At 45.0% G+C, this 25260-nt stretch overlaps 1 protein-coding gene across 1 annotated transcript; it reads left to right on the forward strand.

Moving 5' to 3' along the window:
- Nucleotides 1–24533, forward strand: TSPAN13 (tetraspanin 13). The gene is made up of 6 exons (XM_066628569.1): nucleotides 1–203; nucleotides 15590–15757; nucleotides 20268–20348; nucleotides 21705–21818; nucleotides 22414–22524; nucleotides 24060–24533. The coding sequence occupies exons 1-6, from the start codon at nucleotides 141–143 to the stop codon at nucleotides 24132–24134; spliced, it is 612 nt and encodes a 203-aa protein (XP_066484666.1). The 5' UTR covers nucleotides 1–140; the 3' UTR covers nucleotides 24135–24533.
- Nucleotides 24534–25260: the final 727 nt, after the last annotated feature.

Genomic DNA, 25260 nt, shown 5'->3' on the forward strand with positions numbered 1-25260 from the left:
CCCAGCGGGTGCCTGCCTCCGCCGCGCCTTTCCCTACCTGCTCCTTCTCGCCCTGGGCGCAGGAAAGCGGGGATCGCCACCTGCAGAGCCCCCCGTCCCCTCCTGAGCTCCCGGGAGGGCTGCCTTGGCGCTGCGGCGCGATGGTTTGCGGCGGCTTTTCCTGCTCCAAGAACTGCCTGTGCGCCCTCAACCTGCTCTATACGGTGAGTAGTAGCCGCAGAGGGGGCCTCCTTTGGGGCTTGGGGTGCCTGCTTCCCCACGGCTCACCCCCCTGCTCCGGTGGATCTAGAAAGCCCCTCCTCAGGCCTGGGCGATCGCCTGCTCTATGTGTGTGCGCGCAAGCAAGAGAGTGGCCCCAGGAATCTAGTGGTGAGAGATCTAGTTGGTGCCCAAGCCTAGGCGTGCCTACTCAGAAGTCAGCCCCATTATTGTCAGTGGCTCTTACTCCCAGATGAGTGTGGCTACAGTTGCAGCCTGAGAGCCCAATCCTAGGCATGCCTAATCAGTAGTCCTCTCCATTATTGCCAGTGGCACTTACTCCCAGGTAAGTGTGCCCAGGATTGCAGCCCTACTGGGCTCTGGCACAACAGGGCACTCCCATCCTCCTTCCCTCCACTGGTGCGGTACACCTGCCACCCTGAGGTTACGTGGTCTTTGGAAAGGGAGGAAGAGGAAAGGAGACTGGAAGCTGTTGGGAGGATCCTCCTTGCTCTGGTTTTTTCTGCCTCTGGACTCTGCCTGTCAGCGCAGTCCTATGCATGTTTATTAGGTCTTCAGCCCCATGGGGTTCAGCGAGGCTTAGTTGTGAGCCCTGCAGCCTAAAAGTGGGGAATAGGCTCTCTTCTGCAAAGCTTTTTAGTATGGCATACAGCTCAATCCTGGGCATGTCTACTCAGAAGTAAGTTACACTGAGTTCCTTGGGACTTGGGCAGAAGCCCATGCATGTTTCAGAAGTAAGTCCTGTTGTGTTAAATGGGGCTAACTCTCAGGAAAGTGTGGATAGGATTACAGCCATTGTAGAGGGTTCCTGTGATTCTGTTGCTGAATTGTGCTGCCATCTCTTTTTCTGCCAGGACTCCTGTGCCTCCATATATAATGTGCTTTAATTCCGCCAGGGTAGAAATTCAACATTTTTTTAGTACTGATCTGGAGGGACAGCAATGGAAGACAAAACAATAATTCACTTGTTGAATTTCTGCCTCCTGCCCAGAAGTTAAGGCACATATCTTGCCAGAATGGGAAAAACCCCACTGTTTTATTAACTGCCATATTAACCTGAACATGTACGCAACATGTACGCAACATGCAGATGTCACCTGGAGACAACATGTCATCCAGTCTGTGAATGTCCACTTTTTTCTTGAAGTTAAGGCAAGGTTTGTCTCAGAAATGTGCTCTTTTGTTTTTGGAAATGTTTTTATTTTTCACTTGCCATTGGCTAAATTCGACCTCTTCTATGCTGGTGTGTCTGTTTTCACTGCTGTGGCAAATGTATTACACACACACCCACCCACCCACCCGCCCAAATCCACAGATATCTGCAGTTTCTGTTATCCATGGTTCTCCACTACCCCCTCCCCCCATTACCTTTCAGGCAACCTGCATGCTAAGATTGCATTGTAGGCCTTTTGAACTTAATTTCGCTGACCACATTTAAGGATATTTGTTATTTGGTCAAAGCCCACTGAGTGCTTATCCTCAAAAAGGAATTATTTGTCCTGCTTCCTTTTCTGACTATACCTCCCCTCCAGGTGTGCAGGCTACCTGCCTGCTTGTCACTTTCTTCTTGTAGCATGGGAGGGGGGTGGAGGGCTGTGTAGTATAACACCTAAAGGGTTCCCTGTATCTGAGGTTTCATATCTGCAGGGAAGGCTGGAATGGATCCCCCATGGATAGGGGGGATGCCTGTAATGTGCAATCTGTTTCAGCCACCTGGATATCTCAATGGGTTTCCCTGGAAACAATTTTTAAATAATGTTTGCTAATAGGTCCAGGTATGTACAGGTGTTCCTGGTCAAGATGTTCAAAAATTGAAGTGGAATTCTTTGAAAGGAAGATTATTATTTCCAGATAATTGAGGTCAGAATTGGAATGTTATGAACCTCATGCACAGAAGAGGGTCAAAAATAGAAAAGGTGTTTAAAAAAAAATGACCTGTGTTTAAAATATCTGCAGTGATTCATAGGAACTGCTTTTCTCTGGAGTTGGATCATTGGCCTGCCTAGCTCAGTATTGTCTACAATGATTGCCAAAGGTTTACAGGGTTTCAGGAATGCTAGCCCAGAGGTTCTAGCCCAGGAATTAAGTCTGGTACTTTCTCCAGGCAAAGCAAGTATGTGGATACTGCTTTCCAGTTCTCATTTGTTACTACTTCTCTGTTACCTAGCTGAAGGCTTCCATGGGATGTAAATGGGGGATGTAGAAAATTGCTTCCATGGAAGGAAAATACCTTCCATGGGATGTAAAGTGGGGGGAAGTCAAAGAAGGTCTGAAACTGGGCAGGTGGAGGGTGGGGAGGAGGGTGTTTCAGACCCAGGAGGTGGGCAAGGATGGCCACAGAGGCTGCTGCCAGATCTTATCCCCTGGCCCAAGCTTGAAAGCTCTGCATAGGGCTAGCGATGGAGCTGGCACAGATCTGATTAGATCCATAGTGGCTGCTGGGTCTCAACATGAGGTAAGGGAACTGAAGCTACAATCCTATGCATACTTTCCTGGAAGGAGCCCCCAGTAAACACAATGGGACTTATTTCTGAGTAGACTTGCGTAGGATTGGGCTGTAATTATAGCCCATAGGATCAGGCTGTAACTATTGTTCCCTTATCTTGAGGAGGCCTCCAGTTGCCTCCCATCCCTCACTGGATACAGTGGCAGCCATTTTGCTGCTGTACCGTGCACAGGCAGCTCCATTAGGATTGGGCTGTCCCATGACTTTGAATTGAGTTTAGTCAAATTCATGGAGGGTAGGTCTATTGCTTGCTATTAAGTCGTGATGGCTTGGTGGAACCTCCATGGCCAGAGGCAGTATTCTGAATTCCAGTTGCAGAGGAAGGCCTTTGCTACCCTACCTTTTTTGGGTATCTCGTTGGTCATTGTGGGAAGTGGAATTTTGAGTGTGGACATGATGGATCTTAACTCTGATCCAACAGGTTTCTTCTTATGTTCTTAGTATGTGAAAATGCTTTCTCCAAATGTACCTGGTTCAATCTTGATCACACATTCTTGTGGTGGGTTTTGTTTTAGTAGTGCTGGTTAACTCTTTAAATAAGTTTGCGTTATGCAACAGTCTAACTCTTTAATACATTACCTTAATAGTCACTTTTAAGTTTTGACTATATCAGTATTTCTCAAGGTTTGTCCTTCGACGTAGCACTTCACATGGTCCACCTATTTGAAAAACCACCGGAAGTAACTGGCAATGACATCATCACCAGTTACTTCTGGGTTGGGAGGCAAGATGCGACACAAAAAACACCAGTAAGAGGCTCAAGATGGACAGGAGGGCTTTTTTAAGCACAGAAAAGCATGCTTTGGAGCTCTGCCCACTGAACTAAGCCTCCTACCGCTGTTTGTTGTGTTGCACTCCTGGTCTTGATGCCAGGCAGGAGGTGTCTAGGGGTCTTGTGAGTATCACCAGCCACCACCTCAAGTATCACTGGTGGTACCCACACCACTGGTTGAGAAACACTGGATTATATCATTATGCTGTTAGAAAGGAAAATCTGGTTATGCTATTCACCCACAGATAACCCCCTTCCAGAATGTTCTTTGTGTTACACTGAGAGACATATTGCACATTATAATTTCACATTCCTGCATGTATGTACACACACAAAGTGAAACAGTGCATGTGACAAGTTTTTCTGTGGAAAATGGATCCATGGGCCAGAAAGATATGGTGAAAAAAATGTGTACAGTATTTGTTGCCAAATAACAAGTGAAGCGTCCCTGAGACTAAGTAAATTCTCATCTGCAAAGGATTTAATTACACTATGTGTTGCTCAGGTTGATTTGATCACAAGTTCTTGGAACAAGGAATTGTAGTAGCTGGGCAAGTTGGTAAACAGATAATCTGGTTAAGCTGGTAAACAGAGGATCTGAATAGTACTGGAAATTGAGATCAACTGAGGGCCTTGCAGATACTTACTGAAGTACTGTTTGAATTTATAATCTGATACTGGTTTACAATTTTAGGTTCTGCAGCGTTTCATTTTTCTTATTTATATCTTAATCTTCCTGTAAGGAATGGTATTCTGTAGCTTCACAACAACCTTGGGTAGTCAGTGAGGGTCAGAGCTTCTGATTTACCAAGGCAACCTTATACTTGAGTGGACTCTGCAAGGTGAACAACACAATCCCCTTTCCATGAGCCAGCACCAGTCCTTTGTACTGACTCCCAAGTGTCACAAATGTGCTGTAAAACATATTTACGGCTATTTGGGAGCAGGCTAGGCCACTAAGCCAGCACAGTAGGCTAGGTCAAAGACATGCACTGACCTAGCGGAACTGGACCTGCGCCCAGATGGGTAAGTTCATGCTGGCTGGAGCAGTTTGGCACAGGGGGTGGGAGAGGGCTGTGGGAGGGAGGAACTGAGGTGAGGAGGGGCCATTTGGGTGGGCAGCCTGGGAAGCAGATTGGGCCTGGAAGGGAGTGGGAAAGACTACAGCAGCACAGGCCAGATCCTAACCCAACTTCGGCCTTAGCAGCCTTATACAGACTGCTTGGATTTGTGTCTGAGATCGTGGGTGCAGCTCCGAGTAGTCCCATAGGGCTGGCTGGCATGTGACATGGAGTAAGGGGAATAAAATCCCCTTGCTCTGTGTTGTGCCCCAGCTCGCACCTATCTTGCCCTGAATTTAGTGCAGGCCAGCCAGCCTGCCTGTTCCAGTGCAAGTTAAGATTGCAGCTTTAGGGTGCAATCTTATGCTCACTTCTTGAGAGTAAGCCCCACTGAACATAGAGGGACTTTGAGTAACATGTGTTACTTGTTATTTGAGTAACATGTATGGGATTGCACTATAACAACCTAAGCCTATGCATGTCTATTCATAAGTAAGACCCATTGTGTTCAATGGGGCTTACTCCCAAGAACGTGTGTGTAAAATTGTACTGTAAGAGTTTCATCCTTTGCAAGGGACTCCAGAATGCATCTGTTGGAACTTCTTCATTGCTGCCCTTAAAAATGTTGCTATTGCAAATGGCAGTGTGGCCTGCCTGAGATTCCTGAGCATCCTGCTGTCTCTGGCTTTACTTCTGAGAGCAAGTTCTTCTGGCCTAGTTGACACACTGGCAATTGAACATTAGTTTCTGCCATTGCCCTACTCACTTCTTCCAGTAAGCTTATCCTTAATGCTGTAACACAATCATGTTGGCCATTGCTGTGTGCTGGCAGGTGGAATATTTGGCATCAATAATGGATGGAACTAAGAATATATTCACTTGGCTATGGGGTCACGTGTTTTGGGTGAAAGGGGAACTGCTTCCATTTTGTAAGTGACTCAAGGCCCAATCCTGTCCTGGAGATGTGCCAGTGTACCACCATGTACACCAGCGCGACAGCCCCGCTGGTGTAGAAGTTCGCCTGCTGACAGATGCACACTGATGCTGGTGTATCTGAAAAACACCTTTTGTTGGCATCCTTCAGTCTCGGAAGACTATGGTATCGTGCTCTGAATGGTGGTTCTGAAACAGAGTGTCCTCTCCAATGTGCAAAGCCTGGGTAAAGTAGATATGGAGGATATGGTTGGCAACCTTCAGTCTCGAAAGACTATGGTATAAGCCTACAGCACCCGGTATTCCCAGGTGGTCTCCCATCCAAGTACTAACCAGGCCTGACCCTGCTTAGCATAGACTGTTTCCCATGCAGCAAATCCCGCCTCTCCACGTCGCTGAAATGGTCCAATGGAAAGGCAGAGGCCAATACGGTTGGTTCCAGTGGCATTGCAGGAGTTGCCAGAACGTGACTGTGTTCAGCTATGAACTGCCTCAGGGACTCCGGCTCCAGATTTTGCCTTGAGGTTGACTCCTGAAGCCTTTTCCATGACTGGATGTAGCCACAAGGCAGTGGAGGTTTGGGATCAGAGTTTTCCTTCTCTCAGATGAGCTGCCTTCCCAGACTATGGAGTCCCATCTACCCGGTGGCTGTTTAGTCACCTCTTACGACAAGTACAGCCAAACTGAAGGCCTATTCTTATCCCCAGCCCCCAGGGGATAAAGGGACGTGTCAGAAGTGAAAAACACCACACTGGTGTAACTCAGATGTCACTCAGATGCTGACACAACTCTGTCAGTGGAGAGGCCCAAAAGAGGAGGAGATGGGGGCATGATGTGGGAGGGGCGAGGAGGAATCTATGCACACCATATCCTAATCCCCCTTCAGAGTACAGACATGTCCCTGATCCCAGAAAAATGGTACCCCAGTGATAGAGCTGGTGTAATTAGGAGGAACCCTATAAAGAATAATGGGAAAGAGGAAAGCAGCAGAAAATTGCACTTCCTGGCCCTGCCCTGCCCACTTTCCTTTAATGGTGTATAGATCACATTTGGCAGCCAATCACAGTACACCAACCCAACCCTGGTACTAAAGCCCCTACAAGGGAAGCTACATTTCAGGCAGGAAAAAGTTTGGCTTGGGGTTTTACCTCTCTGATCTCTCTAAGGGAACTTTAGTGATGGGAACCGTGGTGAAAAGGCACTTGAAGCCAAAGAGAAAACTTTGTACAAAAAACCTCTTGTCCCTCACAACATGTGTGAAAGTTATGGTGTTAACTCTTGCCTTCTCAGATTTCTTATTGCAGATATTCTGCCCCAGGAGGGCTCCACACACAAATACCCAACAGAATCCTCTGTCTCATCATCCCAGCAGGAAAAGGACAATGCACCTCACACAGGTAAGCAAAAGGGGGAGAAATTCCATGCTGCATCTCCATCTGGTGTCTCCATCACTGCCCCTTATTCTGACCCTCCAAGGTGATCAAATATGTCTTCATTATCAACTGTGTGGCCTAACCATTCCTTCTGCAACAGCTAAGAGCTGGGAGTGTCCCTGGAAATCCAGGCACTCCATCCATTACACCATACATTACAGGTGTATTACATCCAGTACACCTGGAGTATTGTGTCCAGTTCTGGTCGACACATCTCAAAAAGAACATAGTGGAAATGGAAAAGGTGCAAAAGAGAGCGACTAAGATGATTACGGGGCTGGGGCACCTTCCTTATGAGGAAAGGCTACGGCGTTTGGGCCTCTTCAGCCTAGAAAAGAGACGCCTGAGGGGGGACATGATTGAGACATACAAAATTATGCAGGGAATGGACAGAGTGGATAGGGAGATGCTCTTTACACTCTCACATAGCACCAGAACCAGGGGACATCCACTAAAATTGAGTGTTGGGCGGGTTAGGACAGACAAAAGAAAATATTTCTTTACTCAGCATGTGGTCGGTCTGTGGAACTCCTTGCCACAGGATGTGGTGATGGCATCTGGCCTGGATGCCTTTAAAAGGGGATTGGACAAGTTTCTGGAGGAAAAATCCATTATGGGGTACAAGCCATGATGTGTATGCGCAACCTCCTGATTTTAGAAATGGGTTATGTCAGAATGCCAGATGCAAGGGAGGGCACCAGGATGAGGTCTCTTGTTATCTGGTGTGCTCCCTGGGGCATTTGGTGGGAGGTTGTGAGATACAGGGAGCTGTACTAGATGGGCCTATGGCCTGATCCAGTGGGGCTGTTCTTATGTTCTTAACTACAATTCCCAGGAAGCCTTGCAGGTCTCTTGTTATCTGGTGTGCTCCCTGGGGCATTTGGTGGGCCGCTGTGAGATACAGGAAGCTGGACTAGATGGGCCTATGGCCTGATCCAGTGGGGCTGTTCTTATGTTCATTGGTACTGCTGGTCAAACACTCATCTGAATGCCTTTTGTTTTTCAGGACTGTATCATTGCCACAGGGGGCTGAACATTAGACTCTGCAGAGTTCCACTGCAGCCCCCCTCCCATGGAAGCATTGTGTTTCTAAGCCACTGTGCTCTCACCCTCAACAGGACACCACTGCATGTACACTCGGGTGGCATCACTCTCCCTCTTAAAAACTGAGTCTCAATCCAGAGAGCATCTCAATCCAGAGAACAGATGCAACCGAAGCTGTTATAAATTCCTTGTTATTCCCTCTGTGTTTCTCCTTGCTCCCCGCAGGCAGCTATCCCTCAGGTGAAGACACGGTTTAGAACCCAAGGGGAGCCTTCAGGCCAAACACCTTTAGGGACTGGTGGGAGCCCAGCTGCCGCTCACCGAAGTTGCCCACCTACCCCTTCCAGTCAGTCCCTGTGGCTTTGTAAACTACACGACAGACAGAGAATCAACTGGTACATCCAGACTTCACTGGTACCTATTGCTTGGCTGTCTTATTAACTCCCCGTGGCACATGACCTGGTCATGTGCACATTGGGCAGGAGGTCTGGTCTAGAGGGTAGAGCCTCCGTCTGCCTGAAGATAACATCCACAAGGTCGCCAGTTCGAGGCCACCGGCACCGTGCGACCTTAAAGCAGCTGACAAGCTGAAGCCGAGCAATTCCATCTGCTCTGAACGTGGGAGGTTGGAGGCCAGAATGTGAAGCCAGATCGGAATGAAACACCTTGAATGTAGTCGTTCTTGAAAGAAAGAACCTTCTTTGAAATTGTAAAAATCCCTATTTAATAGGGATTTAGTAAAGCCTGCCTATGTAAACTGCCTTGAATAAAGTCTTGAATAAAGACCAAGAAAGGTGGTATATAAATACCTGTTGTTGTTGTTGTTGTTGTTGTTGTTGTTATTATTATTTATGACCTCTGCTGGATGAGATGGTTGGCAATTCCACTCATGTATTTCTTTCAGATGCTGCTGGTCTATCACTGATAATATTCAATAAAAACTTTCCCTGGATCACCTTGGTTGTCTATTTGTTAGCACAGCCATTTTCAATCTCTTTCAGTTCACGGCACACTGACAAGGCACTAAAGTTGTCAAGGCACACTACTAGTTTTTAATTACATTATTATGTTACAATTTAATTAATTTAACTAAGCGCACAGTCCTAACCAGGTCTACTCAGAAGTAAGTCCTGTTTTGTTCAGTGGGACTTACTCTCAGGAAAGTGTGGTTAGGATTGCAGCCTTAGGTCATTACATGACAATGAAAGAAATTCCCAAGAAGCTTGGAGAGGGAGGTGTATGTGGTTTCTGGAAAGGTATTGAAGCAGGTCTGTTCAAACTGTTATCAATTGATATGCTCTGATATGCCAGGAGGTGTTGGCAAAGAGAGATGAGACTGAGCATACTGGAGGGACAGTGAGGAGATGTGGCTGAAAGAAGTGCAGGATTCGCTGGTGTGGGCGGGAGGGGGAGAGAGAGAGAATGAATGGGAAGCAACTGGTTTTGAACTTTGGAAGGTGGGGAAGAGGGAGGGATGGGGAGGGACAGTCAGAGGGTTAACTGCAATTATGATGGGGGATATGTGTGCAGGAGGGGAGGAGGTGGGGGCAAAGAAAAGCATCACTTGCCTGCTCATTTATTCAAGAAAGAGTGTGACCAACCAAGCCTCTGTATGTCTACTCAGAAGTAAGCCCCATTATAGTCAATGGGGCTTACTCCTAAGTAAGTGTGGATAGGATTGTGGCCCAGCGCCATTCCTGCCAAAGCCTGGCCAGGGGAGGCAACACAGGGAGGGTCACTTTGGGGCATTGCAGGCAAGGAAAAGGGTCTCTCCAGGATCCTTTCCAGCCAGCTGCTTCTGTCTCCTACCTGCTTCCACCATCAGGCTCGCTCTCACTCTCTCCTCGCTCTTGCCGCTTGCCCTCACTCTCTCCACATTCCTGCCTGCTGGGAGCTCTTCCAGGCTTCTCTAGCTGCCTGGCTGGCTGCGCATGGGGTAGGCACCAGCAACAGCAGAAGCGTCCAAGCCCCTTTGCTTCTGCCCCTTTTTCTCCTGCTGCTGCCTGACTCCTTGGCCCTGCAGCACACCTGAGGCAGCCTCATGGCACAGCGGTTGAAAACTGCTGTGTTAGCAGATGGGGTCTCTTCTTTTCACCCATTGTTGCTCACCTCAGAGTCAGAGTGGATTAGATTCCACGTGGGAAGGGGCCTCTCTGCTCTCAAGTTCTGCAGCATTCCCATTCCATGACTCTTTGCGCTCAAAATTTGGGGGGCACGTCTCTGTGACCATGAACTCTATGTTCTTTGCTGCCATCAGTCAATGGGGCAAACGTTGACAAGGGGACAGAAAGGGCAGCACACTGATAGCCACACTGGAACTTGCCAGTGATGAAATGAAGGACACGGGGTGTTTGGATGTGGCCAGATGGGTGGGCTGTTGCAGGAGACACCCTGTGTCACATGCCAGCTCATGTCTCATGTGCTGCTCAATAGGTCCATGTGCTGTGGTCTACCAGATGCCCCTGTTTTCATTGCTGCAAGGTGTTAAATGTGTGGTGAGGTGCCTATTGCTTGCTTTCTGCTGTAGTTGAGTGGTGAGAAAGCAGTTTTGAGGAGTGGCTGGTGTGAGTTTTGGATGTTTTGTCCCTACTATAGAGTGTTTCTGGCCAGTCATGCAAAAGGTGAATGCCTTGCTAGCTATGGAACATCTGTTGGCTAGGCTCAGATCCATCTCACCTGGCTCCCAGTCTGCATCTTTGTGCTGTGAGCGACCATTCACTCTGTCAGCATTTCTCTGGCCACCAGTGTTGGTGTTAGGTGGATGCAGTGATTGGCGATTTGGACCTCCTGTTGATGATGTGCAGATGTAACACATGGACATTGTGCTAAAGTTCTGCTGATGATCCATCAGTGTCAGAATGCTGCTCCATGGGTGATGGTCTGTGTTAGGGGTTTCCATGGATGCTCCTGGCAATGCTGGGAAGGGCCATGTCAGCGTTACTGGATGGGCTGTGCTAGCATGATGTTGCCTGAAAAGACCTAGGATATGACGGATGCTGTGCCAGTGTCCAGATGGGATTGGATTGTTAATGCAACCAGCCTGCATGCAAAGAGTAGACTAACAGAATGTTAACAGGAAGCCAAATAGTTCCTGTTAACATTCAGTTAGTCCCCCTCTAGCATTCATGCTGGGTGACTGCGGCCGCAATCCTATCCCCACTTTCCTGGGAGTAAGCTTCATTGACTGAATGGACAGGTATAGGATTGGGCCCTGAATATCACATTCTACAGTGAAGCAAGAATTTTGCTTTGTTAAAGCAAGAAACACCCATGCTTCCAATTCTCCTAACAAATAACAAAGATAATGGGTGCAGAGATGTATTGGAATTGCGGAAGATATTACCGAGGAGATAGGGTGTGGTGTCCACAGTGCCCCTTGCTCTGAGTAAATGCAGGATTAAAGCCCAGGTGGTAGCTGGAGGTGTGCTGCACAGCTGCAGCCACTAGAGCATAAGGAGATCCTCAGGTATATAGGGAGCACCTGAGGGAGAAAGGGTGTGGGTTTTGAAGGAGTGCAGGTTGGAGGTTGGAGAGGAGACTGACTGGCTGGCTGGCTGGCTGGCTGGCTGGGTTTATGGAATTGGGAATCAGACTGTGGATTGTTACTGGACTTTGGCTTTGGACTTTGATTTGGATACCCTGATGGATTGGACTGACCTACCTGAAACCTGATTTTGGATTGTAACTTGGCTTATTGGCAACTCTGATTGATTGGACTGGTTTACAAGGCCCAGTGGATTGGGATTTGGCAAAACAAGGGACCCCCTGGATCTGAGGACTGGCAGGTACAAGATCCATGGTTAAGTGGGGGACACTTGTTTTGCCATTTTTTTAAGCTTGTTTTGTTTTGTTTTGTTTTCTGTTCAGTACATTCCTTAATATAATGGTCATAGCTTATACTACTCTTAGTGGATTTAGGGCCCAATCCTGAACTCAGCCAGCACCCATGCAGAGCCTTAGCACTGCCATAAAGCAAGTTTACAGCACATGGTAAGAAGCGCTGCCGCTGGGCCTGTGCCAGTTAGGCGCCAGGCCCAGTGTCTGCAGAAGGAGGATGTACCGCTGCTGGGTGTGTGTGACCTCCAGGAGTAGTGCAGCCTTGAGGAATGTTGTGGGAGGGCAGGTGGGGTGAGGGCAGGACGGGGGGGGGAACCAGGGTGCGAGAGGGGTGGTGCTGGCGGAGACCTGCTCTGCTAGATCCTGAATGCTGTGTCGGGCTAGAAGGCCTTTCATATGAAGTCTTTCATATCTGCACCAGCAAAATAGCCAGTGCAAACTTGAGAAACACCATTATGGGGCATGGGGCTTTCCCCAGGTGAAGGGGACAAAAGTCCCCTTCCCCTCAGGAGACTTCCAGCTGTTTCACGGCGTCTGCTGGATACAGAAGTAGCCACTTTGGTGCCACTGTTCCAATGGGTGCCAGGAACCTTAGGACTGGGCTGTCCTAAGGACTGGGTTGAGCAATGTACTGTGAAGACTATAACTGGTTGTTTAATAAAATGAATTTGAATTCAGAAGCAGATAATTTATATCTTTACAACCCAATCTGGTCACGTTTTCTTACAGATGTATTCCACTGTAAGCTAGGAACTGTAGGTTAATATCTGTGCATGCAAACTCTTAACTTTCATGACCACAGCTGTAAGTCTGTGATGACAAACTTGCACTGCGAAATTGCATATTTCATCTTGTGATGCAGTCCTCTGTGAAATGTGGATTCAATTTAGATCCTTGAAACCTGGACAGTGACAAACTAGATAGAAACTGCCAAAGATCTATCAACGATAGCACTTGAAGCAGGGTTGATCATTTGACTGGTTCAAAAAGGAGTTGGTCAACCAAAATATACTTGATTAAGGACTTGAAAGAGCAAGAAATGCTGGGCATTACAAAATCCCACAGTTGATAGGATGACGTGACGTCACCTCTAACAAGGCCAGCACTTCCGGGTTGCTAAGCTCCGTGCTGTTGGTGTGTTGTGAGGTGGAAACGTTGGAGAACAACTGCTTTAACAGGTCTGCTAATGGGGCAGAACTGCCTCATAAATGCTCTGATAGTTTGTGGAAAAATAAATTGGGGGACTGTTACTTTGAATAGTAAGTGCATTCAGCAGGTCTACTTCTGTAGAACAGAAAGTGGTATGTACTAGCTTCTCAGTTTGGAAAAGTGAGAATTTTTTTTTTATAACAAAATTGTTTCACAAAAGCTAATGCATAACTTTCATTATAGTATCATTAAGAACACAATCCTGGCTCTGACTTCAGCTGGTGCAGGTTGCCTGTGTTAGTGTTGCGAATGTCCTGTAAAGCATGTTTTGTGCCTCCTTTTGAGCAGGCCTGCGCTGGCCCACAAAAACCAGATCTGTGCCTGGAGCAGGTGAGTTCGTGCCAGCTGAGGGAGGCCAGTGTGAGAGGGTAAAATGGACAGGCAGGGGGGCATATTTTTGGTGGGGGGGGCAGGACACTGGGCAGATAAGGCCCGAGAGGGGGTGGGACTGGTTGTGGCACCGCAGGCTGAATCTTAACCCCATTCCTGGCCAGCCTCATGTTACACTGGGCTGCTTGGATTTGTGCCAACAATTTCACTGGTGCAGATCCAAGTAGCCCCATAGGGGTGGCTGGGGTGTGACATAGAGTCAGGGGAAAAATATCCCCTTACACCAAGTTGTGCTGTAGCAAGCATCTATCTTGTGCTGGGTATAGCACAGGCCACTTGTCCTAGCTGTGGCAGCGCCAGTTAGGGTTTTGCTGCCCAGATGCAATCCCAAGCACACTTTCCTGGGAGTAAGTCCTATTGAACACAGTGGGGTTTACTTCTGCGCAGACATGGCTAGGATTGCGCTGTCAGTGGTACCCCTCTGTTTTGTTTCAAGCTAAACAGATCCTTGCAAGGTAAATTTTTAGCCTTTTATTTCATTGTGGGCTGTAAGTTTTGCTCTGCTTTAATTGTTAATGCTGGCTCTTCTTTCTCCGTATTCTCATTCAGATCTAGGTAGCTTGGCTTTACTATTCTTTGGAATGTGTCCTTGCTTTTAGAGAAACACAGGAAAGGCAGGGGTTTCCTGCATGTAATGGCTTTTCAAACTTCTAGCAGAGCTAAATCAGCTCTCTTTCAGGATGCCATTTTCAGAAGCGAGGGGCAGCTGCATTTTGAAGGTTTTCAAACTTGCTTTGATCAGGTTCTGACAAAAGTGCTTGGTGAGAGTGAAGCCTGTCTTCTTGTCAACAAGAGTTGACAAGCAGTCCTAATAAATGGCTCATCATATGTCAAGTTTTACTTTCTCTGCCAAAATGTCAGCAATATAGAAAATGCTGAAAATAACACATTGGCAGCTCAACCTGCACAGATCTTGGTGGTGTGAGATTTCTCAAGCTGTTAGTTCAACCAAACAGCAAGATATGCTGCCTGACTGGATTTAGCAGTGTGAATTGCACACACTAATTTTCACTTGCTCATGGGTGCCAAAACTGCTGATCTTTCCTTCCTTTCCAGTTTCATAAGCTCACAATATATTATTAATGCTTCTGATCTATTATGCAGAGGATATGTTTGCCTTTTGAAATAATTCCACAAAGTGGACTGTCTACAAACTTGTTCAGGCACTCAAACACATACCCAGTTATATGGAGCGCACTGGCTTGAAAGAGAATCGGATCTTCTTCCAGTTTGCAAAAGTTTTCCCTACCTGTAGTTGCTTAACATAGACCGACGGTTCCCGAACTTTTTAGTGTTGGGACTCACTTTTTAAAATGACACTCTTATTGGGACTCACCTAGGTTTATAAGACTTTAAAATAAAGAGATCTAGAAAGAAATAATCTTTTCTTATAAGTAATATTTTTGTTTATTTACAGAAACACTTGATTTATTTCTCATAACGAAGCAGCCCTAATGAACTTTAATGGTTGCTCTCGTTCCTTTTTCATATTTCTCTCCAGAACAATAAAAATAAAATGAAATAAAATCTTCTGATTTTTTTTGAGTTTTTTTTAGGGAGAATCAATTAAGACATATCTCTTTATATTAACACATGCTTGCCTACTTCCATAGCTCAACTGCTTGCAAAACCCAGAAGCTGAGCTCTTTGCAGGGCAATTAGCACCTATCTTACAAATTACAGGTGCTGAGCAGTTAGCAGAATAATTTTCAGCTATCTGATTTTTTTTAACAGACTCGGGGCTTGAGGCAGTTAATTATCTGATCTTGCCATTACTTGTGTTTACATTGGAGGCTCTGCCCAGTCCTTCATGACCCACCAAAAATTGGGTTGCAACCCACCAGTAGGTCCCGACCCACAGTTTGGGAACAACTGCATAGACAACAGCTTGAAGACCTTGTTCAAAAGTCTTGTGATGGATGCAAACCTGGATAAAACAAGAAGATGAAGACTAATTGTCCTCATTTGTTTAATTCTTACTTTGTGTTTTTTAAGTGTTCACAGTCAGATTTACGTTTACCCAGTTGTTCTTTTGAATGGGACCACATAGCCTAGTCCTTGCCATGCAGGTATGTTTAGTGGGGCTAACTCCCCAATAGATGTGCAGCCTCAGAATATTTTTGTCTGCTTTTGTGTCCTGCCTTTAAAAAGTAATCATTTTTTCTCTCCCCTGCTTTCCTTCTAGTTGGTCAGCTTGTTGCTGATTGGCATCGCGGCATGGGGCATTGGCTTTGGCCTCATATCCAGTTTCCGGGTCGTCGGAGTCGCTGTTGCAGTGGGGATATTCCTATTCCTGATCGCTCTGGTGGGATTGATCGGGGCTGTCAAACACCATCAAGTGTTACTCTTCTTTGTATCCTTTTGGCTTGGGAAACTTCCTAACAGACACACTGTTTTTCCTTGGGTCTACTCTTCCTTCTCCCGTTCCAGTGTGCCTTGTATTGCATTGCAAGTTCATTTAGGTGAGGGAAGCTGTTTCAACAAAGTCATCTTAAACACAATAAACATTTTTTTAAATGTGATTGGCCCCTGATCCAGTCATGATGCTGTTAGAAGCTGTGTGTGGTCAAGCAAACATTTTTTTCATCTATAGGTCACAAGACTACAGCAGTATAACTGGTTTCCTTGACATTGTTAAAGATCTTGAATATGGATTGCTTAATTGCTTCCTGGTTGCTAGTAATTTTGTTCTTTGACTCTCACTGCAGTAATATTGATTTTTTCCCCCTTCTGTTTCCATTTTTGCTTCTATCAGTTCAATTAGTGGTGTTTTTTTTAAGATTTTCATATGTGGGTGAAGTTTTATATAGAAATATCTAATATAGGTCAGCAATATACATGGGAGAATCTTCATTTTAACCAGTGAGGGGGAAATGGTTTACTTTTCTTTAGGGTGTCTGTGTTTGTTACAACATTTGTTGAGATCCCTTTGTCCCACAAAGCTGGCATCGGGTCCAATAGTGTCAGTCAGTCCTCATGGGTTCTGTGGCAGCTTTCTTTCCATTTGGTTGGCAACAGGGAATGCTGATACCAAGGAAATCAGCCACAGTTCTTCTTCCAGGTAAAGCTAGTAGCAGTAACTCTGGCGGTTGCTAAGCAACCCTAACATGGAAACGCCATTTGAAAGCATTAATGTCATTTGGGGCTTTTAGCCCTCTCTAACTGTGTTGAAAATGAGAATGGGAGAGGAAGATGGCAGCTTAGACCATGATTGTATTTAGATAATACCCTTGGTAACTGAACGTAAATATATAGAAGATCTGTTGTCAGGTTTGAGGCACAATGAACAGGCAAGAGAACAAGAGGCTAGAGGCGTAATCCTCTTTTGAGTCACCATTGAAATTGGTGGTCATTGAATCTGTTGTGGGTTTTCCATTTAATCTCATTGTGGCTTTCGTAGGCAGAATTTCCAGTCATCCGTGCTAGCAATCACGTCGGTAAATGCTGCTTCTTCCAGGCTGTAAGAAAGGCCGTATCTCTGAATACTTGAATTTGGAGACTGGCTATGCAATTCCAAGTTTGTCAGCCCAGTCCTAGCTACAAAGTGTGATAGAGCAGGAAAGCCCAGCACAGGGGGTGCAGAGGAACAGGGGGGCAGGGAGCGAGTGGAATGAAATGTGGTGAGGTAGGCGGAATGAGGAAGAGATTTGGTGGCTGGATCGGGCCCATGAGGGGGTCAGGATCAGCTGCGGCAGTACCTGTTGAATTTGAGCCCCTTCCTGGTGCTGATCCGCCTGCACGGAGCAATGTGGACCTGTGTCAGCAATATTGCTAGCGCAGGTCCAAGTTGCCCCATAGGGGCTGCTGGGTTTACTGTGAAGGGGACAAATGTCCCCTTGCGCTGAGAGCTCCAGCAGTCAAAACGTCCCTGCAGGACGCGGAGGAGGCTGTGCCGGTGCCATTGAATCACCGAGCTGAAGTTCAGGTAGGATTGGGCTGCCCAATTGTATTTAGGTGGCTTTACATAATTAGTAGTAAGCATTAATATTATTTAAAATATTTATATGCCACTTTTCTGCAAAAAAATAAAATAAAATTCCAAAGCTATTTATGTAACAAAAGCAATGAAAAGATGGTTCCACGTCTGAGAGGTTCTCACACTGTAAAAAGAAACACAAGAGAGACACCAGTAACAGATACTGGGAGGACACTGTGCTGAGATTAATAGGGGCCCCTGTAGTCCCCCTGCTAAATATAAGGGCATCACCACTTAAAGGTGGTGCAGTTACAGCACAGTCCAGCGTATGCTTATCTGAGAGTGATCTCCTTAGACTAAATTCAATATACTTCTGAGCAGTGGCTTAGCTAATTGACCTGGCACCTGGGATCAAAGAAGATTTTGGAGCCCCCCCCAAACACCTCCCTACCCCCACTGCTGAGGCCTTTAAACAGGGACTTCCAATTTTCCTGTTTAAAAGCTCTGGGAGTAACCCCCCCCCCCCGAAGCATGGAACCTTGGGCAGTTGCCTTCCCCCAGCCCCTCCTTAACTGCGCCACTACTTCTGAGTACCATGCATAGGTTACACCATAAGTTCAGTTAGACAACCATGTGATGGCTATGACTGTGAAAACAGGTTTCCTGCCTTAGTGATTTCCATGAAACAGTTTTTATGATTCCAGTATGCAAAAGTGCATTCAGAGCTCTAGTCAATATTTTCAATGTAGTTTTCTGTTTAAATGTAGCAGCATTTGGAATCAAAGCTACACACTTTTAAGCAATGAAAATAAAACTGAACCATTCGTCCAGGATTCTGTTGCCTGCCGGCTCATGTCACCTTCTGAGTTAAGTCACTGAGGGCAAAGAATGTTTGGATAGAGGGTGCTGACTTCTTATCAACATTGCATGGAAAGTTAACTCATGCTCTAGAAAAAAAAAGCCTCTCTTCCTTGTTACGTGAGTGCAGTGTTCTTTACCTATTACCTCATATCCTTGATTCAGCCCATATTTGCAATAGGTTTAGGTGTCTATTGGCTGTGATCCAGTTGGTGATGAAGACAACTGTAGTCCCCAACCCAAGGTAAAAATTGCCATTAAAGTAATCTAGCATTTCACACTGGTGACTGCAACATCCCAGCATGGACTTGTCTTTTCACTTTTGATGCCTACAAGTGTGAAACTAACTGAAATTGTGTGCTAGTTATTGGTCTATCTTTACAACTTTCTGTGGGGTAGTGCATTCTTTCAAACTCCTTTTATTTTTAGTTCTATATTAGAGAAATGTTCAAAGTGGTACATTTGTCACAGATATCAGTATGGATTCAATGGATCCCTTTTGGTATATGGAGGTTTGAGTGACCAGACATAGAAACTCAATGTTCTTTTATTTGTTAGCACTGTGAAATTACACAGGCCTACAAAACTGAGGGTCAGAAAAGTTTTCCCCAAACTTTATGGTGGTTTGATATGAATTTGGGTTGCCGATTCCAAAAATGGCATCTGTTTTGCCCTATCATGTCTAGTTTTGGAGATACAGTATAGCCACATTGGTGAATGGATCAAGCAGCTTCCTCATGAGGAAGCCATGGTGTAGGCTTCCTCATGAGGAAGCTGCTTGAACCATTCACTAAAGTGGCTATGCCATGTCTCCAAAACTAGACGTGATAGGGCAAAACGGATGCCATTTTTGGAACCAGCACCCCAATTATACCCAGGAATTGGTGTAACATTTAAGGAAGCAAAATGTGTGTTGGCCTGTGTTATTAGCAGCTATAATCTCAGACTATCATCACCGGAGGCTTCATGGTCATCTAGAGATTTAAATTCAGCTTTTTTCTGAAAAGTATAGTCAACCTTCTAAAATGAAAACTATTGTCAGCTTTAAGGTTTCCCTCACACTTCATACAGCATCTGGCTTCAAATGCCCATCTTATTGCTTTCATGGATTCAACTTTTACACTGTTAGAGCTTCAAAGTGGTCTCTCTCTAATTAATTCACCCTCCAGGTGTTAAAAGTGTCAGCTGATGTATTGTAGGTGATGGAACTGCTTGTTCCTTTTCACCAGGAAATTCAGTTAAGCCATTTATGCCCAACATTGCTTATATGCAACAGGGCAGAAATGTGTTAATATGGGCAGGGCAGAAATGTGTTAATAGTCACAGGTACTAATGATGAAGGTGCTATTGTGGGCCATGAGTCATGATGACGTTATAAGCTACATCTCATTCTAATGGATTTAGCCTTGGTAAGGGTGTGTTGAAATGCTTCAGTGGCTGAAGACATGATTTATTTTAATTTTACAGTCCAAAAACCCTGAGTATTATGTGTAATGCGCAGTCTCTGTATTGTGTTGTGCTGATGTTATGAATTCAGATAGGGAGCAGACACAAAAACCAGGAGCAATATCATGTCTAGAGGAACAGAATTGCAAACTGTAGCAAATAGATTTGACTTTATTTAAAACTGAGAAATGGTTTGTATGCTGTTGGATCCAGTAGCTCCCCCATCACATTGGCCTGCTCAGAATTATAATGTCAGGTGTTTGCCTTCCATTGATTAACATGGGGTAAACTTCCACCCCAAGGGACTCACTCTGCATAAATCTCATTGAAATAAATGGAAGAGCGCAAGAGTGCTCATGTACTTGTTCGGCTCCTTCTCATTTTGACTGGTGCTTGTACAGTAGAACTTCCCTTTGGAGTGTGCCCCCAGCTATTAGAGTTGTCTGTCACTTTTAATGGTATCCAATCTTCCTCCTGAGACAGCCATTCCACCTTTCCCCTTGATAGGCTTCTCATCTGTCACAGTGGTGAGAGTGGGCAGTATCTTCATTTTGCTAAACAGTTTCTAGCTTTGAGTATGTCATATGTACATCACTTCTGGAAAAAAAATGCGGGTTTGGTGACCTTAACTGTGTGTCTCCAGTATATGATTATTCTCTTGCTAGTGTTTGTTATACAGTTTTCTGTCTCCTGTGCTTGCTTGACATTGAACAAGGAACAGCAGGTAAGAAAGATCTTGTGACTTAGTCTAATATGCCTTCCTGTGTACTAGGCAGAGTTACTACTGAGAAAGCATTCATGTGCCCCATTACATGGTTTGCAGCTTGGGGAATTATAGTGATTTCTATCATATATTAATAAAAAATGCAGTGGTCTCGTATCTACAGAAGGAGCCATCCACAGTCAAGGTTGGGGTTTCTGTAAATGTGAGGGATTTGACATTAAGCAGAAAACTTTAAGCAGAAAAAAAATATTAGTTTGTAAACTTTAAAAGAGGAGGAGGAACTGTCTGCAGAGAAATCCTCTGTGTACCACCTCAGAAGTAAGCCCTACTGAATTCAGTGTAACTTACTCCCAGGTAAGTGTGTGTAGGATTGCAGCCTTATACCCTTATGCATACTTTTCTGGGAGTTAGCCCAACGGAATACAATGGAACATACTTCTGAGTAGACAGGTGTAGGATTGCACTGTCAGTGCAGTATTCTGGAGGAGTAGGCTTTAGGTTGGGGGATTTGCTTGCCCTTTTCAAGCAAACAGAGCCATGGACAGGACTGATCAGAGGGAAAGCGCTTTTCATAAATTCTAGGCTTACTTAGGATAAGTTGTGAAGACTCGAGTTGTAAATGCTGCTTCAAATGGAGTTGAAGTGATCGCCGAATAAGCACTTTACTTTGGAATTGGCTTAAGTTCCTCAGGAAAGCTGTTTAGGAATTGTTGAAAGGTCATGGAAGATATCAACCTGAGTACAGCAGTAAAGAGGGAACATGCAATAGCTAGAAGTCTCTGGTAATGAACTCAAAACTTGCAGTATGTATGCTGCTTTAAAGTTCATGGTAACATCCAGAGTGAGACTACTGTGTGCAGTTCTGTTTAGTCCCACTAAGAAAGGATGAGTTAGGAAAGTTACAGAAAACTACAAACCACTCAGGAAAGTGAACCATCTTCTCTGTGGAGAAAAACTTTAACAATTGAGGCCTTGAAACAAAATGCTTCAGAAATCTTGGGCAAGAGGTTTATTCAGTCATTAGCGGTTGTGGTGTCAGAGTATTGGATGGGGAATGACGATAATTTGCATCTCAAGCTTCAGCTGTCCATTGAAATGGATAGGCAGCAAGCTTAAGACCATCAAGGGCATGTGAACCTGTCAGTGAAGGGAGATAAATGATTGTGCTTTTCATGAAGCGGCAGGAAAACAGGAGTTTCTTTTGTGTGAGCGGTTCTGGTAAAAGAGCCAATTTGCAATAAGCTGTGAAAATGTGCATGTGTGTCATTATGTCACCTCACTGGGCTCTGGGAATTCTCCCCTCAAACGAAATGCAAAGGACGCATGCCAGCTAAACCACTTACTTGTGTCTCTTAGAGCAAGCTTCTCGAAGTTGGATGGAACAACACCAACAATGCAAAAGTGGATATTGAGAGGAACCTAAACTGTTGTGGATTCTACAATGTTAGTGAAGAGAGCAGTTGCACTGCTGTAAGTAGATGACTTGGTCCTTTCTTCCATTTCAAAACCTGTCTTGAAAGAACTGGACAGCTGGTTTGCATGTATGGAACAACTACAGCTGCCAGTCTTAGAATGACATTATTACATTTACTAGCATCCCGCATACCTGCATTTGTATAGGTTTTTCATATATACTTGGCTTTTATAACTTTCACAGCCATAGGATTTTGGTAATGAAATTTAGGGCCCAACCCTATCCAACTTTCCATTACCATAGGAGCCACAATGCAGCCCCAAGGTAAGGGAACAAATGCTCCCTAACCTGGAGGAGGTCTCCATGATTGCACCCTCACCACAGGATGCAGCACATGTTGGCATGGCTGCATCGGCACTGGAATGTTGGATAGGATTGGGCCCATAATTATTTTGTTAGCAATATATCTTGCTTCTGGCATAGTTACAACTATGACTAAATTTTTGAGCTGAAATGCATACAGAAGGAACACTCCTATTGTCCATAAAACTAGTTGTTGAATGCTGAATCTGGATTCCTAATCCGACCGTCCTAGACCTGCTGGGAGTAGATATTGCCTTAAGCATCTTTTCATCTTTGCTTGATTTACAGAGTTGTTTTGGACAACATTCATGCAAACCTTGTTCACACATATTAAAAGAATACTCTGGGATGGTCCTGAGGTTTGTCGGGGGTATTGGACTCTTCTTCAGTTTTACTGAGGTAGGTGCAAAATTTGCTTGATGGTTGGCTAGGGGTCCAGAAAGCCTTTTTAAGCTAAATTGCTGCCTTGAAGTTAAAACTCATAGAGAAGACTTTGTCTCAGGGTGTCAGGGTGATAAAACTTCCTTCACTGCTTTTCAGGATATTAGATCCGGGGTGTCCAAACATTTTAGCAGGAGGGCCACATCATCTCTCTGACACTGTGTTGGGGGCCAGGGAAAACAGAATTAATTTACATTTCAAATTTGAATACATCTACATAAATTTACATAAATGAATATATTAGAGATGGAACTTATAGGAATGAAGGAAGGTCTTCCGATAGCTCAAGGCCTATAAAAGGCCTTGCACAAAGCAAGGCTGGTCTTTCCTTTGTTGCCACTGCTGCATCACAGACGTGAAACAACAAGCAGCGGAGGGAGCCCTCATCCCGCAGCTCACATGAGAGGGCAAACAGTCACCCTCACACTGAGAGCAGTTGCATTGGGCCAGCATGGGCTCCAGCAAGTCTCCGGAGGGCCAGAGACCCATTGAAGACTGGGAGCTCCCTGTGGGCCGGATTGGGAGTCCCCCAGGGCCGCATGTGGCCCCTGGGCCGGGGTTTGAACACCCCTGTATTAGATGATAGGCTTAACAAGATATTGTGTTTTGGCAAATGGTCAACCAAAAGTGCCCCTAAAGTGAAATACTTATATTTAGTCATGTGTATGTTCAAATTTACGGCCCGATCCTATCCAAATTCCCGCCATGCTGTCCAACGAGGCCTGTGCAGCCTCTGTTGTACCTAGTGTGGGAATGGAAGGAGCTGGAGATCTCACTGAGGTAAAGAAACATTTGTTTCCTTAACCCGTGTTGTTGAGCCCCAGCAGCATCTACAGGTTTTCTCAGACCTGTGCCAGCTAACAACACAATCCTATCCACACTTTCCTGGGAGTAAGCCCCATTGACTTTAATGAGACTTACTTCTGAGTAGACATGCCTAGGATTGGGCTGTAAGTTGCTTGCTGTGTAGGGTTTTCAGGTTCAGGATGAGGATTGAATACTTTGTGTCAATATGTAGATAGCACCTGTTTACCTGAACATGTGATTATTAGAGCAGGGGCTGTAGTTCAGTAGCCAAGCATCTGCTTTGCATTTAGAAGGTCCCACTTTCAACCTCCAGCATCTCTAGGTAGGGCAGAGAAAAACTTCTGTCTAAACCCTAGGAGAATTGTTTCCAGTTAGTGTGGATGTTACTGAGCTGGATAGATCAATGGTCTGACTTGGTATAAAGGAACATCATATTCCTCAGTTTATTGTTGACATTCATTTCCCTTTCTTTGGGATTTTAGCTGGTGCACCCCTGGAAACAGATATCAGCCTTCCCATTATTGTCATTACTGTGTTTGGGTCTATATAAAGGGTAGTGAGGTATGCTGAATATTCTGCAGACTTTTGGGGAAAATGAGGTGGCAGCAGACAGATGGTTAAAACTGCATTATAGTTGTATGAAATTGACTAATGGTTAATTCTTTTATTTCTTCCCCCCACTTCAGATCTTGGGAGTGTGGTTGACTTACAGATATAGGAATCAAAAGGATCCCCGTGCAAATCCTAGTGCATTCCTTTGACCTGGAAACTTTCTCAAGGGACTAAATATGACTTTTTCTGTGTTCTTAAAAATGAATTCTCCACTGATTTGGCTGCTCATCACATATAGTGAAGGTTTGGTCACTTGAGATGGGACGTCACACCTACAGACACCTCATATTTTGGTTTTTGTTGTATTTCACTTGGATCAACTGGTTTGCATTGCTTTTTATTTGCTGTGTAATGAAGCAGGGTGCTTGAGAAATGTGGATAGGTTCAACAGAACTTTGTAGGAAGTTTTACTGCTTTTCAGATAGTTGCTTTTTCCCCCCCCCTTGGTGATTAAAGAAAACATACTTTCTGATAGATCTCATCTGCCACAAATTCATCTGTTTTTCTTAAAAGAAAAATGTTGGTTTGAATGCCTACAGCTGTATATTCCAACTGAAATTGACTGTAAATTACTCGATTCATTTTTTAATACAAAGCAACAGCAACAATCTATGGGTTGTGTCTAATGGAAATGAATGGTGATTAAGCACCATTGAAGCCAATGGAGACATGTTAGTCATTACTAATTTAAGTCACTGTCATTTCAGTGGCAATTGGTCACTTTCTTTTGAAATAATTTGGGATCTGGAAACTTAATTGCCACCTTTGCTATGTTTTCCAGCTCTTTTCCGTTCTTGCAGGAAACTTGCAGGAAAGTTATGGAATAACCACACAGACTGGTTTCCGTTGTCCATCTATTTCAGAATTGCCATAGTGAATCTATTCCAGAGTTTCTTGGCTTTCAAGTATACAAACAGATGCTCCCATGTGTGTGAGCTCAGTGTCAGAGGCCACTCTGAACATGCACACATACAGCCACTGCATTGGAATGGCTGTAAACCATTCACAACCATTAAAATTCCCAGTAGACTTGCCATTGATCTAGGGTTTAGAGTACATTCAGTGTTCTTTCACACATTTCAAAACAGTAGTAATGGCTGAGAATAAAAAAAGAGTATGAATTTTTGTTGTATACCTAATAACTTTTATTGGAATGAACTGTATGTTAAAATATCAGTGTCATGGTAAGAAACTGATTCTGAGGCTGAAAGAGGTCTCATAAATATTTTTGCAAGTAGATGGATTCATTTCGTTTATGTAGTATGTTAACTGCGA

This window comes from Tiliqua scincoides, chromosome 5, assembly GCF_035046505.1.
Source record: "Tiliqua scincoides isolate rTilSci1 chromosome 5, rTilSci1.hap2, whole genome shotgun sequence".
NCBI classification, from domain to species: domain Eukaryota; kingdom Metazoa; phylum Chordata; class Lepidosauria; order Squamata; family Scincidae; genus Tiliqua; species Tiliqua scincoides.

Coding starts and splice junctions, on each gene's coding strand:
- TSPAN13 (XM_066628569.1), top strand. CDS start 141: ATGGTTTGCGGCGGCTTTTCCTGCTCCAAGAACTGCCTGTGCGCCCTC. Junction 15,758..20,267: donor ATCAAGTGTTACTCTTCTTT/GTATCCTTTTGG, acceptor GTGTGTCTCCAG/TATATGATTATTCTCTTGCT. Junction 21,819..22,413: donor AAGAGAGCAGTTGCACTGCT/GTAAGTAGATGA, acceptor CTTGATTTACAG/AGTTGTTTTGGACAACATTC.